At 42.2% G+C, this 16,290-nt stretch overlaps 1 protein-coding gene across 2 annotated transcripts in view; it reads left to right on the forward strand.

Moving 5' to 3' along the window:
• Window positions 1–15,789, forward strand: part of GREB1L (growth regulation by estrogen in breast cancer 1 like) — a 279,693-nt gene extending 263,904 nt beyond the window's left edge. Inside the window, exons 28-35 of one of the 2 annotated variants that reach the window (XM_019526065.1) lie at window positions 3,815–3,976; window positions 4,263–4,467; window positions 5,405–5,570; window positions 7,856–8,083; window positions 10,577–10,718; window positions 11,743–11,943; window positions 13,396–13,534; window positions 14,890–15,789. In XM_019526065.1, the coding sequence (XP_019381610.1) occupies window positions 3,815–3,976; window positions 4,263–4,467; window positions 5,405–5,570; window positions 7,856–8,083; window positions 10,577–10,718; window positions 11,743–11,943; window positions 13,396–13,534; window positions 14,890–15,053 (1,407 nt within the window). In that variant the 3' untranslated portion in view covers window positions 15,054–15,789. Of the gene's footprint in view, window positions 1–3,814; window positions 3,977–4,259; window positions 4,468–5,404; window positions 5,571–7,855; window positions 8,084–10,576; window positions 10,719–11,742; window positions 11,944–13,395; window positions 13,535–14,889 lie in introns of both variants that reach the window. The other variant, XM_019526057.1, reaches the window with a different exon arrangement.
• Window positions 15,790–16,290: the final 501 nt, after the last annotated feature.

Consider the following 16,290-nt stretch of genomic DNA (forward strand, 5'->3'; position numbering starts at 1 on the left):
GAATAGTCCTCCTTAGTGATGACCCCTCCTTTCCATTGGGAGTAAGCCTCCTTTTTGGCAAGGAGACATTCCCGGATGTTTTTAGTGAGCCACGGAGGCTTATATGCTCTCCTGCCCCCTTTGACCCTCCTGGGGATTACCTTCCCCTGGGCTTGGAGGATCGTCTCCTTAAGGAGCGACCACTCCCCTTGGACACCCGGCTCCCCTCCCGTCTGGGTGATAAACGATATCACCCAAAAGAAACTCACGGGGGGGGGCCAGCGGGAATTGGGGGAAGCTCTGTTCCCCCAGGCACCACCCGGGTTTACTAAGAATAACAGTTACAAATTGTTAGAGAGAAGGTTCAGGCTGGACATCAGGGGGCATTACTTTATGGTTAGGGCTGCCAGGCTCTGGCATGGGCTCCCAAGTGAGGTGGTGCTTTCTCCTACCTTGGGGGTCTTCAAGAGGAGGCTGGACAGATACTTGGCTGGGGTGATATGATCCCGGCACCCGTCCCTGCTGGGGTCGGACCTGATGTTCTCTTTAGGTCCCTTCTGACTCTAAGCACTATGATACTAAAAACCCTTGCCTCTTACATGTTTCCTGGATGTTCATACCTGCAACAACACTCCATACCTACTAGTATATTATATAGGTCCTCTGCCCTATGTGATGGGAACTGAGGAAAGCTTAGCTTCTTCAAACCTTGAGAGAGGCATTTTTAAAATTATTTATATCCCTTTGTTTTGCTGGGACCCAACAGTACAAATGTGTGTAACCTGGCAGGAGCCTGAAAAATCTTCCCAATTAAGAGCTTAGGGCTTTGTTCTTTAGTCACCATAAAGTGTTTACTTAGATGTTTCTTATTGCAAGTCACTGCATTCCTCTGTGCTTGGTTTTCTAACAGCCTGTTATTAAATTGAAAACAAAGAGGTGAAATAGGCTTTAGCACTATGTCTATGTGTCTAAGGCTACATGCAAACATTCAGTCTCTATTGGGAAAACTGCTGTTCTCTAGATAGAAACCAGAAGTGTACAGACAGACATTCAGGCTTTTTCTTCTGGAGCAAAAATAGCTACTCCAGGAACACCCAGGGTTAAGTCGCTCCCAGACTGAATGTCTGTACACTTTCAACTGAGCGGAGTCACAGATGTGTGTAGTGGGTGAGGATTTTGCCCCACTGCTCTGTGCACTAGGAGTGAGCAGGTGGAGCAGCACTGAGTCCCCTGCCTGCTTCTCCCACCGCGGGACCAGAGTGAGAAGTGGGCATGGGTTGCCCTAGTGCTCCCTCCTCTGCTCCCACTCAGCTTTGTTTTTCTCCTCTCCTAGATTGGTCTGGGAGGGGAGGGGAATCGTAAAGCCCGGTTCCTAGCCCCTTCTCTAAGCCAGGGAAGTGTCTGGCCTCTCCAGTCCCTTCTCCTCTCCAACTGATCCAGGAGGAGAGAGGAGCAGCTACTACTGCTCCTGTCCTCTGCCCCATGCTGGACACTGCCAGGCTTGAGAGAGGGACCGGGGGCTTTGCCCCAGTGCTCCCTCCACTCCACTCCACTCCACTCCCTGAGACTGGGGAGTGGAGTCAAAATGGGTAGCCTCCACCCTGTTTCCCAGAGCTTGGTCTGGTTTGTTTGTTTTGGGTTTTTTTAAAGAAATTTTTCATGTCCCAAGCCAAATCAAGTCCAAATCCATGAGTCAGTCCAGAAGCATAAGTGGCCCTACAACCAGCAAACATCCTCCACCCCCACCAGGGGCTTCAGGTATTTCCAAAGTCTTTTGGCAGGCATCCTACATGCAGGCCCAAGCCTAGAGGCTTGGGGTGCAGATGCCCCCAAGTTTCACCTGCCCTCAACCATATGACCGCAGAAGCAAGCTAGGGAGGAGCCTCCCATTTCCATAAAGTGGGCTTTAAGTCCCAACACCTCAGCGGGTACTAAACCACACCAGAAGTACAGTTATCCCTGTGAACACTTGAGGAAAACTGCCTTCACGGACCCAGATACATGGTGTTTCCCCTGCCAGCTTGGCAGGACAGTGTTCTGGTGCAAGCAGAGGGAGTCCTTCCCTGCTGCTGCACTCCCTTTGGACTGTGAGGGGTGGAGCAGGCATGCATGGCTCCCCTCACCTTCCCCAGACTGAGATCACCCCAGTCTCGGGAAGGCACTGAGAGCAGGGGAGAGGAAGTAGCTGCAGACTGAATATCTGTACTGCTCCCTTTCCCGGAAGGATTTCTCCCAGAGGAAAGTTGTCAGAAATTTCCCCCAGTTTCTAGGTAGGCAGAATGTCTGCCAATGGCCTAAGCAGCACTTACATAACCTTATAACTGCCATTTTGGAATGGGAAATTGGGAAATAGGTGTGGGTATGAATCCCCTGTAGCTAAAGAGGGCCTGGAACCCAGGTCTTCCACTGCAGGGGTGAGTGCTCAAACCCTTTTTTGTCTACAGGACAAAGAGGTCCAGATTCTTTCTGCATTTTATATTAGACAGCTGTTGGCTAAAACCAGAAATAACCCTAGTAGCTGGGACTTGGAACTCTCCACTCACAAGAAGGCATACGTGCTTGCTTTCAAGGCTTATTTCTGGTTTTCAGGCTCGCTTCTGAGGGCGTTCACTGAAGAGTCCACTAACTACTAGAGTTTGGGCAGACGGTGGGCAACTTGTGGGGGGCGGGGGCAGCATTTTTAGCTGAATTAAATGCTGTTGGTGCCATTTAGGCGAGCTCAGAGCATGCCCAGATGGTGCCACTTCAGGGATTTAGGTGGAGTGTAGGCACCTCTATACATGGCAGCTAGGTGTTTTTATGCTCCTACTTTAGATTTTACAGTTTGAAGCACAGAGATGCTTCATTATTTTAGGCATCAAATGTGTTTTGTGGCTGCTGGTGCAAGGCCCATTTGAATCCCTGGTTGTGACTTAAGTGGATGAATTCTGTTTCAGTCCCATATTTAGGTGCCTACATAACTAATTGGAATCTGGCCCTGACTGCTTTCCTGAACTGGGGCCTTTCTTCTTCCTTTGATAAAGTGAAACACTTAAGTGGAAGTTAACATGCAGAATAAAAAGGGCACTTATTCATGCTAATGATCTCTATTCTGTTGTAAACTAACCCATTACCAGAATGAGGTCAAAAGCTGCTGAATGGAGAAACAAACAAGTGGAAGAAGGTCACCAAGTTCTCTGGACATAAGGTCCTTTGAGGTCTGTCCTTTGATTTTTTTTTTTTTTTTTACGACTTTTAGGCAAATGAGTGTTGCAATACACTAGAACTTATGAATAATGCAGGAAAGACTCAGTTGAACTTTTTTAGCTTAGTTTCATTTTATATACATTAATACTGTTAAGGTATAGTAAACTATGAATTGCTGGAGTTTTGTCGTTGTGCAAGTTGGCGGTAATTTATGGTATGTCTACATAATATGGGACCTAAAGCTTCGTCTTCAGAACACTTGGTGGTGGCACATATTGATAAGAGATGTGGTTTTCTAGCACTTAGAAATACTGACACATTTATACAGAGCACTGGAAAATCTAAGTAACATGAATTTAAGCAAGAGCATAGTTGGGCTGAAGATCACATTGTTCATACAGAAAGCTGACAGGTTACATGCCTAATTCCACTTCTGGGAGGGAAAATATGAATGTAACAGAATCGGATTCACTTCATTTGGATTCTTGATTTTGATCAAGATTCACTTGATTTTTGAGAAAATGTTTAGTGTTCATTTCTAGCTGCTTCCAGCAGTCTGCAATGCCGTTAAAGTTGCTGTACTTTGAGTTTCGTGTTTGTGTTATACCCTCTTTATCTGATTACAGTTTGATTGCTTTCTTGCTTACAGATATCTGACTCCACCTTGCATGCTTTCACATTTTCATCTTCAATGTTAGGAGAAGAGGTTCAACTTCATTTTATAATCCCCAAGTCCAAGGAGAACCATTTTGTCTTCAGCAAGCAGGGAAAGCATCTGGAAAGCATGCGTCTCCCTCTTGTATCTGACAAGGTGGGTGTGTACTTTTTACCTCCTCATACTTGATGCCCATGGTGAATCTAACTCACTAAAAAAACCCCACCAAACCAACCTTTCCTGTAATCTCTGATTTTCTATAGATTGAGTTTCTCAGGGTAGGACCCGTGCCTCCTTGGATAGATGTAAATTGGCTTCTATGTTTAGCTACTACAATAAATACTCATCTTTGAGATGGTCTTTCTCTTAGAAAGAAGTCAATCAGCATCAATCTTTGTTTTTCAAGAGTTTATAAAATATTTTTCTGTTGGTCTTTCAGCAGAATCTGAATGCAGTAAAGAGTCCCATCTTCACTCCTTCCAGTGGTCGCCATGAACATGGCCTCTTGAACCTTTACCATGCTATGGAAGGCATCAATCACCTTCACCTCCTAGTGGTCAAGGAGTATGAAATGCCACTCTACCGTAAATACTGGCCCAATCATATCATGCTAGTCCTGCCAGGCATGTTCAACAATGCTGGAGTAGGTAAGAGGAAACAACAATATATTATTTAGAAAGCAGGGTGAAAACTCAAACCTGTTTTATAGTACGAACCATATCTTTAGGGAGAACTTGATGCCTGTCCCTCCCACTGTGATTATATACAGTGTGACAGCTTCAGCAATTGTATTCATATAATGTTGCTCAGAAGGTGATGTGAGGGAAGTATCCGCTCTAACTAACTTCCATGAGATGATTATTTTGTTTTTTGTGAACCAGGTTAATCGCAATCTGCATCGTGCTTATTTATTCTCCATCTTTTCCGTTCTCTTCTGTCCACCTGCTCCCCAGCTTCCTACTGCCTTTCCTATTTCTCTCTGTATGTCTCCCTGTTGCCTGTTTGTCCTATCCCCCTGTATCTGTTTCTGTGCTGCTGGGTTCTCCTTTTGCCCGAGTCCATGGACTGTGTGGTCCGGTCACTTTTCCACAGTATCATTTTTTTTTCCTCCTAGGTGGTCCTGTTTTGTATTTCCTGTTAATGGATAGTTTTTGAAGGGATCATAGTTTGAGAGCAGCTGATTTACAGACATGCTTCAATCATTTTCCTCATCATTGCAGACTGAATGATGAATCATTTCCCACCTGAGTTTCAAATGCCATTACAGTAGTAGATGCGTCTTGCTAACTGGCATTTTCAGAAAGGCTGGTTGTAGTTGGTTAAAGTCAGATAATAAATCACTTTTTCAGGCACTGAGGAAAATATGACACTGTCTGTCAGATAATACACACAGGAATAGGCCCAGGTTTTTCAAATGCACTTGAACATTTACTAATTGGAAGTTAAGAGGTAAGAAGCACTTTCACAAAGTGTTGTTCAGGGCAAAATAGGCAGCTCTTTTAAAAAATTCTGCATCTTTTATGGGGCAAAAAAGTCTATTATGGATCTCTTATGGAGGTTGTTCTGTATTATGCACTTTCCCAGGTGCTGCCCGATTCCTTATTAAGGAACTTTCCTACCACAATCTAGAATTGGAAAGAAACCGCTTAGAAGAACTAGGAGTTAAACGGCAATGTGTCTGGCCGTTTATTGTTGTCATGGATGACTCGTGTGTCTTATGGAATATGCATGGTGTCCAAGAACAGTCCAGGTAAATTCACTTTTCATAAACAATGACTGGAGTTTTCCACACACAGCCCTAAGGTCAAACACCTTAAACATTATGGTCTGGGTCAACCCCTTGAAAATTTGCCCCTTTGTAGCATTTGGCAATACTTAAAACAGGCATTGACCATGTTAGAGCAGAATCTCTAAAGTGTATTTCATTTCTCACTGAAAGCAGTTTGTTTTGAGAAGCATGATGCCATTATTCTCAGTTAGAAGGCAGAATAATGATGCACCTTATAGACTAAATCAGAAATGCATAAGCTTTTGTGAGTCCCAGCTTACTTCATCACATGCTGTAAAAGGACATGCACAGAACAGGCTACCAGATAGAGTGATTTAAATACAAAAGACCAGGAAGACAGGAAGGGAGGGGGGGCAGTGCTGAGAGTCAAGCAGGTAATAAACCCATAGGGAGGGACAAAGGGGTCACAAAAGCTAATGCAGTTAATGGGATAAGAATCAGTAGTCTTGGTTTAGACCGTACTTTATTCAGACTATGATTTCTTGTTCCGCAGTTTCACGTTCATTTTTAAAGTTTTGTTGTCTAAGAACAGCTACTCTGAGGTCAGTGATGGAACATCCACAGAAGTTGAATTCTTCTGCCACAGGCTTGTGTGTCTTCTTGGAACTGATCTTTGATCGGTGTTCATTCATTCTTTCATGTAGGGATTTCCCTGTCTGTCCAATGTAGAAAACAGAGGGGTACTGTAAGCAGGTGATAGCCTATGACATTGGTCTAGATGCTGGTAAATGAACCATGGATGTTATAATCTGCATTGTTTGGTCCAGTAATGATGTGGTAGGTATTTATGAAGGGTCACATCTTGCATTTGGGTCTATTGCATGGCCTGGTGCGTTGGTTACAATAGGAGCTAGGTAGTCTATTGCTTAAGAGATGCGGTTTGATGTTGGGGGGCTGCCTGCAAGCCAGGACAGGTTTGTCTTCCACAGCTACCTTGAGATAGAGGGATTGGAGGTCATTAATGATGTGTCCAAGGTGTTCAAGTTGGAGGCTGTAGGTGACAACCAGAAGGATTGTTATCCTTGTCTCAGGATTGGTATTGTAGCCAGTAAGTGCACGGTCTGAGTCAGGGTTTGTTGATTTGAGTGGCTGCAGTTTTGGGATTGTATTGTAATTGTAAGAAACCCTGCTCCAGACCCCTAAGTTGTGTATCCTGGTTGGTGGAATCAGAGCGGATACAGTTGTAATGTAGAACTTGGCCACTATAGACAGTGGAGATAGCGGTGTGCTTACAGTGAAAGCTGGTGCTGTGAAGGTAGCTGTGATGGTTGGTGAGTTTCTGATACCAAGTAGTGGTGACTGCAAACTTTCACTGTGATGTCTAGAAAATGAATGTGTTTGGTGAAGTATTCCAGAGTTAGTTTGATGGAGAGGTTGAAGTTGCTGAAGTCCCAGTGAAATTTCTTTAGGGATTCCTTCCTGTGTGTCCATACAGTGAAGATGTCCATCCATGCCCTTTTGGCATACCCAGGGGATGAGAGGGCAGCTGTGAAGGAATCTGACTTCAAGGTCTGTCATAAATATGCTGGCACATACGTATGCCCAGGGTGGTGCCATTAGCTTGTAGATGTAGGGAGTCCCCAAATCTGAAACAGTTGTGTGTGAGGACAAAGCAGAAGAGTTTGATGGAAACTGAAGCAGTATCCTGCTTGGGGATGGTGCTCTTCATGGCTTGTAATCCATCCTCCTGGTGAAATGTTGGTATACAGAGATGCGAGACATCCATGGTAACCAATATGATGGTTGCTGGAAGCTTGTCAATGAAGCCCAGTTTCTTTAAGAAATCTGTAGTGTCTTTCAAATGGCTGGCAGCTCCAGTGGCATGTGGGAATAGGATACAGTCAACATAGCCAGAAATTCTCTTGTGATTGTGTCCATGTCAGAGACAATGGGGCATCCTGGCTTGCCAGATTTGTAGATCTCAGTGCCTTCACAATGCCTCTCCCCACACTCATCCAAAAGGCTACTTCTCTCTACTTCTCCAGATGTCTCTCTAATGCCCATCTCTGCTCTAATATCTACATGTTGCTTATGGCCAGATTGAGAGGAAAGAAGAGGTGGAATTAAATAGCATTTGCTTCTAGGTATTTTTAATAATTCAAAATGTAAAGTGTGTATTTTACATAATATGAAGGATGAAAGGCTCCTGATTGGGATCTTTGGCATGGTGATAATAGACACTTTACACATCAGTTATAATGATAGCAGAGATCTGAATCATATGTGTACCTGATTAAATTTCATAGCCAGTCCATGGAGCCAGGGGCGACCAGTAAGAATGTATCTTTGAAGAGTGTTCTACAGCACATTGAAGCCACACCAAAAATTGTTCATTACGCAATCCTGGGTATTCAGAAATGGAACAGCAAGTTGAATTCCAGGAAATCAAAAGCTCCATTCTCCAGGTGCCATGTGCATGACTTCATACTGCTCAACATAGACCTGACCCAGAATGTGCAATATGATCTAAACAGGTAGGCAAAGCGGATTTCACAGACAGTAAAAATCTCACCATCGGCTAACTCATGTTCTGTGTTTTGTAGGCATAATAGAAAGTGGTGTTACCATGGTGTGAGGTTACAGCCATAAAATAGGACTTTCAAAGAAATGTGCAGCATATTAATGAATAACTGCAGCAGCCAAACAAATTAAAATCATTCGTATGATGATTGGCTGAGCTGCTTCTGTTGTCACAGCCCTGCTGTACAAAAATGAGTTTTTCAGACCGAGAGTTAAAAAGAATCTCTCTTTCTAAGGAACAGACGGGGCCTACTCAACTAATGGAAGGGACAAGTGGAAATCCTGCATGTGATGTGAATAGACTTGTTTTGTGATTTTAAATTCTAAAAATACCAACTACAACTTCCACTTATGTCATCACAAAACCCACCGGTTTTGCACTTGCAGGCTGCCATGACCATCACAACTGCTTGATGTGTTTATTTTAGCCTTTTGGCTCCATTTCCTGTGTTTTATCAATACATATTTATATACAATAGAAAGCTTATGGACCCTGAAGAGAAGGGTGGGAGAACAGACCAGCTATTCTTTGCTGATCGCTAGCATGCAAGCTTCTTAATGGCTGTGAAACTACAACTCCTGTAGCTCTCAGATCTGGGAAATTCTAACTGGCCAGTAAGGGTTGGTGTCCCATTCTAGGACAGGTGCCCTCTTCTTAAAGAAAAAAAATACAGCCAGAAATTGGATTGAGTTCTAGTAAATTAATTTGTCCCTGGGTGAGGGTGAGGGTGGAGTGTTTTTCTCTTAGAACAAAAGGAGCATTGGGGTGATGGTTTGGGATCTTTGTTCCTATCCCCTGGTATAGCTCTGATGTACCCTGGTATAGTGCTGGTGCAGTTCAGTGGGGCTGACTGCTATCTGCCTGGCAGGAGAAAGTAGTCAATGCATAGAATCCAGAAGCAGGGATTTGCCTTTCCCTATTGGTGCTGCTTTTGTGTGTGTGAGGGCTCCCTGGAGCAGAAACTGGAAGAATGGAGTCGTGTGGGAGTGAACACTGTGGGAAGGATGAAGCAGGGTGTGCAGATAGGCTGGGAGATTAGTAAGGGGAGTGGTGAGTCTGAGGGATGAAACCCTCTGGAGTTAAACAACAGAGAAGACCTAAACTGCAAGACAGAAAGAGGAAGAAATGAGAAGAGAGGCAGAAAGTCTACCCTGCCAGAGACGGCACCTTTTGTCAGTCACAGGAAGCACTGCTTCCAGAACGCACCGGCCAGTGGCAGGAATCTCTAGGCAAGGCAAGCCAAGCCAAGCCAAGCTCACCTGACTGAAGGTAAGAGAATGGGAAACCACTGAAGCATGGCATCAAGCACACAGGGAGTGGAAGATACTGTATTTCTTTTGGAGCTAAATCACTTCTGAATTTTATGTCAGGTTTTTCCAGGAAGCACCCACATTCTCTTTCCTTCTGCCTTCCATCTATATATGGGCTTAAAAAAATAAAGAACACTAACTTTCCTGTGATGCCTACCATTTCTTTTCCTTTTTCTGCTCACCTGACAGCTTCCATGCCTACCTATAATTCCCCTTCAAGGACACGGCCCAAAGCAAAATCTAAATTCCTGCTAAGACTAGAATTTAATTATTTCCCATGACCAGCAGACCAAGCTGTGTGCACCACTGACTCCAAGGGGGCTTGTACTGGATTCTGCCTCCATCATCTGCATGGCTGTCATATGTATGAGTGACCACCTTCTGGTGTGCTCAGTTCATTATATGGGTGCCAAAGACACTGCTATTGCAGTTCTCTCCTCTGCATCCTTCATAACACAGCTGTTTTGGATCTTCACCTCACCCAAATAGGATAAACTGGTAGCAGCTGGTTTTGTTACCGGCAGTATAGCCCCTTATGATTAGTACGTATATGGCTATGAAGATAAAGAAGCCACATCATTACAAAAACAGTTCACCTGGTTAACATTTCAGAGACAATGGGTCCATTGTGAAAGGGAGATTGTTCACCTGTAGATTTTTATCTGGTCAAAAATAAAGCATAAAATTAAAAAAAAAAACCCAAACCCTAAAGAAAGTGTTACATGCCAGAACATGGTGGGGGCTATCCAACTCGATACTAAAAAAAAAAAAGAGAGACACCTGTTTCTCAATTTAAAATTAGTCTGCAAAGGTCTTTCAACAGTGGGAGTGTGCCAGTATGTTGGCAGACACATTTGTTAAGTTTTGGGTAGAGGATTTATGTAGGAGTTATACAATTTTTTCCAACAAAGCAGCTGGTAAGATAGTCCAAGATGCAAGCGTGCAGTTCATTTGACAGGCCAAGGAATATAGTTTCAGCTTCACCTGAACTAGCAAGTTTGGTTATTATCATTATAGACCATTTCTACAACATACGGTTTATTTTAAGCAATTAAAAAGGGCTCTATATATCATGGACAGAAAATTACTCTTGGCAGATCCACAATCAGATGAGTGACCCTGTGTTTAATGCCTAGGTACTTCTGTGAAGATGTAGATTTCAACCTGAGAACAAACAGCAGTGGCCTGCTTATCTGCCGCTTTAACAACTTCAGTGTCATGAAGAAACACATTCAAGTTGGAGGGCAAAAGGACTTTGTCATTAAGCCAAAAATTATGGTGAGTTTGGTGGTGTGGGCAGAAAAGCAGCTATGGGCAGGAGGTAAAACCTGTGCTTTCTTTTTCTTCCCTCAGGGTCAAAATGGAACATTTTACTTGAATGTTGGAAGCTGTTTGGGTTACTGGGCCCCCTTTGCTCAGTACTTGGTTTGCTTACCCATGGTCTGTGGGTAAGCTCCTAAGCACAACTGCAGTACATACAAACAGTAAATAATAAATATTAATGCAACTATCTGTTTCCAGCACTAATCCCAAGAGTGTCTTTGATATCACAATCATGAAAACACAACTGTTTCACCACGTGGGACCACCAAGAGCCAGCTGGGATCTTGAAAGTGTTTAATTTCTAGTTATTCACTGGTATTTTTGGCTGAGCAATGGCTTGGCTTAAGGGCTCCTAATCTTACGTTCTAATTAGCCGTGGGTAAATCTTTCTAAACTAAATCTTAAACTGGATGTGACAAGACATGTAACTGGTCCATCTCCTGTCAGTAGTAGTTTGTAGTGATCTTCAGTCATTGATATTATTGATGAACAAACAAAGCCATTCCACACAGATGTTGAAACACTTTTTAACATTTACTTGGAAACTCTGACTGTTACAGAATTTGCTGGTTGCTGTTACGTGATGTTTCAGTAGAAGAATACATTTCACCTGTGGTCAGGAAACTGTATTTGGCTTCCAATTGCTGGTAATGGCCTTACTCTAGGAATCTTTTTGGGGAAGGAAGCGGACACAGGCTGAGCCAGAAAAGGCAAATGCTTGCATTTTAATTCCATGTAAATGAAACCAGTCACTTAAAGGAATAGAGGATGTCCTCAAAGCGAGATAAATCTCTAGCATAATCAGAGAAGGAATAAATCCTAGTTCCATTTGGCATTGCTGAGTTGCCTGTCCTGGAATTTCCAATTTACTTTCTTGTTGTTGTATTTGTGTAATTGCTACTTGCTAAATAGAGTCTAGACAGGAAAGACAGAAGCTGTGGAGTGTTCACTGATAGACGCTCCATCATTTTCATTGTAGGTATCTGAAAGCCTGGCTCCAATAATGCCTCTGCAGTACATCTGTGCTCCAGACAGTGAACATACACTTCTGGCTGCCCCAGCTCAGTTCCTTCTGGAGAAATTCCTTCAGCATGCAACTTACAAACTCTTCCCAAAGGCGATCCATAATTTCAAGAACCCTGTACTGGCCATTGACTGCTACCTGAACATTGGAGCCGAGGTACAAAATTGGACAGTAGGATCCAGCAAATATAAATTCTTAATTTTGTTTTTATTTTTACAACTGCTATTTCTGTATGATGTCATCTTAGAATTGTCCCTAGATTTTGAGCGTGGGGCCCTGATCTTGAGCAAAGTCTCTACTGCTTGACAAATTTTATTAGCCTGGAAGCAGTAGCAGTAAAACTCTTAGGTGGTCCAGTTACAGGGAACCTTATGTGTGGGAGCAAAGATCTGTGCTCTGCCAGTACTGATTATGCAGTGATTGAGGATGCTTATGAGAAATAACAATGTAATAATTTCTTTTCAGCAACAGCCCCAGTTCGATTATTCTCGAGACAGTTTAGTATGCTGCTTAGCTATCTCTAGTTAATGCTCTTCATCCATGTACTTCCTTACTGTTTATGTGCGTCCCAAATTTTTATTGTTTTCAAAAATGCATTTGAAATGTCTTTGCAACCATGTTTTTCTTGCCCCATTTGTGATACCACACTGGCACACCATTCTGGTTGCTCACACCAATGATACATACTCACTTTTTTTTGTAATGTACCCATTGCAAGAACTTTTCCCTTCTACATGGGATATACTTCAAATGTCAGATAAGCAAAAACAAACCAAATAATACAGCTGCTATAAATTCAAACTGCAGACATTTTAACCCATGGAGACTCAGGGAATTAAGATTACAGTGGGTCCCTTCGAGAGGGTGAATGTATTTTTCTGGTGTTCACATGATTTTGACACCAGAGATTTTAACTTCCCCTCCCCTGCAGGCACCACTCCCCTTCTTGAAATCATTCTGTCATGGGAAATGGAATTAAACACCAGTGAGCACATCTACATGAGACACTACATGAGGCAAAAGAGTAATTCTACTGCAGCAGGCAAAACAGTGCTAATGCACAGGAGATTGTTTAATGCACATTAAGGTTGCAGAAAATGCCTTCACCTGCAGTCACGCGCAGTAGGCCCACCAATTATGGTGCATTTAGTACCTGGCATTACAGGTACTAAATGTAACATGCTGTAATTACAGTGCATTTATGAACGTGTAGACATGCCCACTGTGTACCATTCTGTTTGCTTGAGGGTCAAATAATTAAAGGAAAATCCAAGGGCTTAGTTAAGCACACAAAAGTAATTGACAAATAGGTTTAGAACTACAAAATGAGTAAGAATGACAGCTGTATTTCTGTATAGGACCATGAAAAAGTAACAGATAAGCCTAATGAATTTAGGACTTTCTCTGACTATAGTTATTAATCTTAGATGGTTGCATGTTTTAGTCCTTTTTTTTTGGTACAGTTCAAACAAAATTGTCTTTTTTCCCCTCTTCACCTGGGCCAGTTACCTCTGGCCACTTATGGCTATTTCATGTTCTACCTCCATATAAGGTCTATTTTGCGTGTTTTTTCTAACCAAAAAGTTGTGCTTTGCTTTCTGGTTTCAGGTGGCCATATGCTATGTCAGTTCCCGCCCGCACTCTGTCAATGTCAACTGTGAGGGGGTGTTTTTCAGTGGACTGCTGTTGTACCTCTGTGACTCTTTTGTAGGTGCAGACCTTCTTAAGAAGTTCAGATTCCTGAAAGGTAATTGGATTTCTCTGTCGGGCACTTCACTTGCTTGAGGCACAAAATAAAAGCTTACAATACTAAAATACAGAAGAAGAAATGGATTAATTAGCAACTCCATTGTTATAATTAGTCGTATTCCAGAAAGAAATGCATTCCGTCTATTTTGAGTTGTGTAGAACTCCCACCAAAGTATCAAGGGTAGTTAATAAATTAATAAATTGCAGTAATGAAAGTACTATCAATAAAAATAGGTGGGCAGATCAGATACAGTGCAAGTGAAACTCACCCAGTGCAGCATGCAGCTGACCACTTCGGGAAGGTATGACTTGAAAGTAGATTTCAGTACACAGAAGTTGCCATATTGGGTAGAGCAGGTAGTTCATCCATTCAGAACTATGAGCCTGCCAATGGAGTAGTGAATAGCTACAGAGTGGGTGTAACCAAAGTTGCACAAGTAGAAAGCTCAACTGGGCGTGGATTGTCTTTTATGTTTTTGGACAATGCCTTGCCCAGATTAAGGCGCTAAGTACTACTACATTGCAAATAAATAACAGTTCTCCACCTCCCTCAGCCCTGCCTGTTTTCTTGGAAATCCTCATTCATTTGAATATTTTACTTCAGTTTTCAATAAGGACAATGCTGTCAAATATGGGGGCAGAGGCTGAATGGCTAATAGTAACAGTAAGACATGGAAGGAAAGGGGAGTTGGGATAAATGCAATACTTTGATCTCTAATCCACCCTTAATAAACCCGATTTTCCAGCCAAAGAAAATGTGGTAGATCGTACTTGACATCAATAAAACATATGAGGATTAGTGTGTAGTTTCTGCTCTTCATGTGCATGATGCACAGTTGATAACAGAATAGCTAGGGTTACTGAATACACTCATTTTGTATGGTCTGTCATTTTTATATTACACCAATGCAACAAGCTGCGCTTGCATATTCTGTTTTTACTCCTTGGCGCACGTACCATAAGTTCGTATAGCATTGTCTAAATGAAAGAGAGAAACGTGTCTTATACCACTTCCCTCTTCTTGTGTCCTTGTAAACTTCTGAATTTCAGATCTTTTGCATAACTCTTTCTCCACTGTATATGGTATTCATTTTTAAATCACACTGCAAATAGAGATACTTGCCTGGTTTTTCTGAGGACACACACTGCTTTGAAGCTGAACATGCTGGTTATGCTGTTACTACATGTTAGATTCCTTGGTAACCTCTCAGGAGTGTATTTTTTTCAGAGGAAATGTTTCTAATGGCAAGGTTTCAAAACAGATGCCTCCTTGCAAATGAAGCAAGAAAATGTAAGTGTAACTTTGTAGCCTAAAATGTTATTCCCTCCCCCCCCCCTTTTTTTTTTTAAAAGGTGCCACCTTGTGCGTCATATGCCAAGACAGAAGCTCGTTACGTCAAACAATAGTCCGTTTAGAGTTGGAAGATGAGTGGCAGTTCCGTCTCAGAGATGAGTTTCAAACTGCCAACAGCAGCGATGACAAACCACTCTATTTTCTGACTGGGCGTCACATTTAAATCGGAGAGGAGACCAAGTAACAAAGGGAAAAAGAACTTGACAGTTTGGTTTTTTGTTTGTTTGTTTTGTTCTTTTAAAGTACAATCACTGTGGAGCAAAGTGCAACCATTATTTATCTAGACTACTCTAAAGGATTCCCCAAAAAATTAAACTAGATTTATTTTTAGGTATAAACTTATCACTTTGGTTATGATTAAAGGATCTTGGAGTTGAGATGATTCCTCATCAATTGATATATGTGACTAACAATACAGCATATATTAGCTATGTTCTGTGATTACAGGAGTAGGACATATTTTGTTTAATCAAGAGGGGTTTTTTTGTACTATGCTAAGCTAGGGGAAAAACTGCCTTCAGCATCCACTAGCCTGAATGTTACATGACTCTCACTAGTCGTGTGGAATTCATTGAAGATAACATGCTGAGGAGAGCCCTCCATTTCTCTTCAGATCTGTACTTTAGTACAGTAATACTCAGGGGTTTGAAATTACAAAGTAACTTAGATATTTGTATTAAAAGGAATAGTCTTGTTCTCTCTGTGCAGTGTTAGTTTAAGATTTGTAATTGTATATGTATTGAAACTCTTTGGCAAATTTTCCACAGGAGTTAAAGTTTACTACTTAAACCCGAACAAATCAGTAAATGCATGGCAGGTATTGTACACGCAGGTTCTCTACATTATTTCACCTCTTTAACAGTCTGCTCTGTAGGTAGAATAACTGGCTACTATAATGAGAAGAAGAAGATTTCTTATGCATATTGTCCCTTCAGTTAGTCATGAAACACCAGCAACATTACTCATTGTCAATACTGTCGAAGGTTTTGCTGGGATTTTGGTTGTAGCCACGTTGGTCTAAGGACATAGGTCGGCAAGGTTCTTTGGGTAGATGTGACAGCTTTTATTAGACCAACTGAGTAGTTGGAAAAAAGTTCTTAGCCAGCTTTGATGAAGGGTGACTGCGCCCGAAAACTTGCTAAGAACTTTTTTCCAACTAATAAAAGCTATCACACATCTATCTTACTTGCCTATGTCAAAGGCTTTAAAATTGGTGAAACCACCATTTATGTAATACAGGCAAATATCCTCATGTATCAGCTCCTGTCAGCACAGGTTGCCATGCAGTTATTCTGGGTGTCCTTCCTTAGGGTGCACATGCTGAGGTTAGGTAAAACAATTTTCTAAGTCCAAACTCACCTGCCCACCCAGTGGTGAATAAAGCATCAAGAAAGTACTCA

The sequence above is a fragment of the Gavialis gangeticus genome, unplaced genomic scaffold (genome assembly GCF_001723915.1).
Source record: "Gavialis gangeticus isolate Ggan-Ray unplaced genomic scaffold, GavGan_comp1, whole genome shotgun sequence".
Classification (NCBI taxonomy): Eukaryota; Metazoa; Chordata; order Crocodylia; family Gavialidae; genus Gavialis; species Gavialis gangeticus.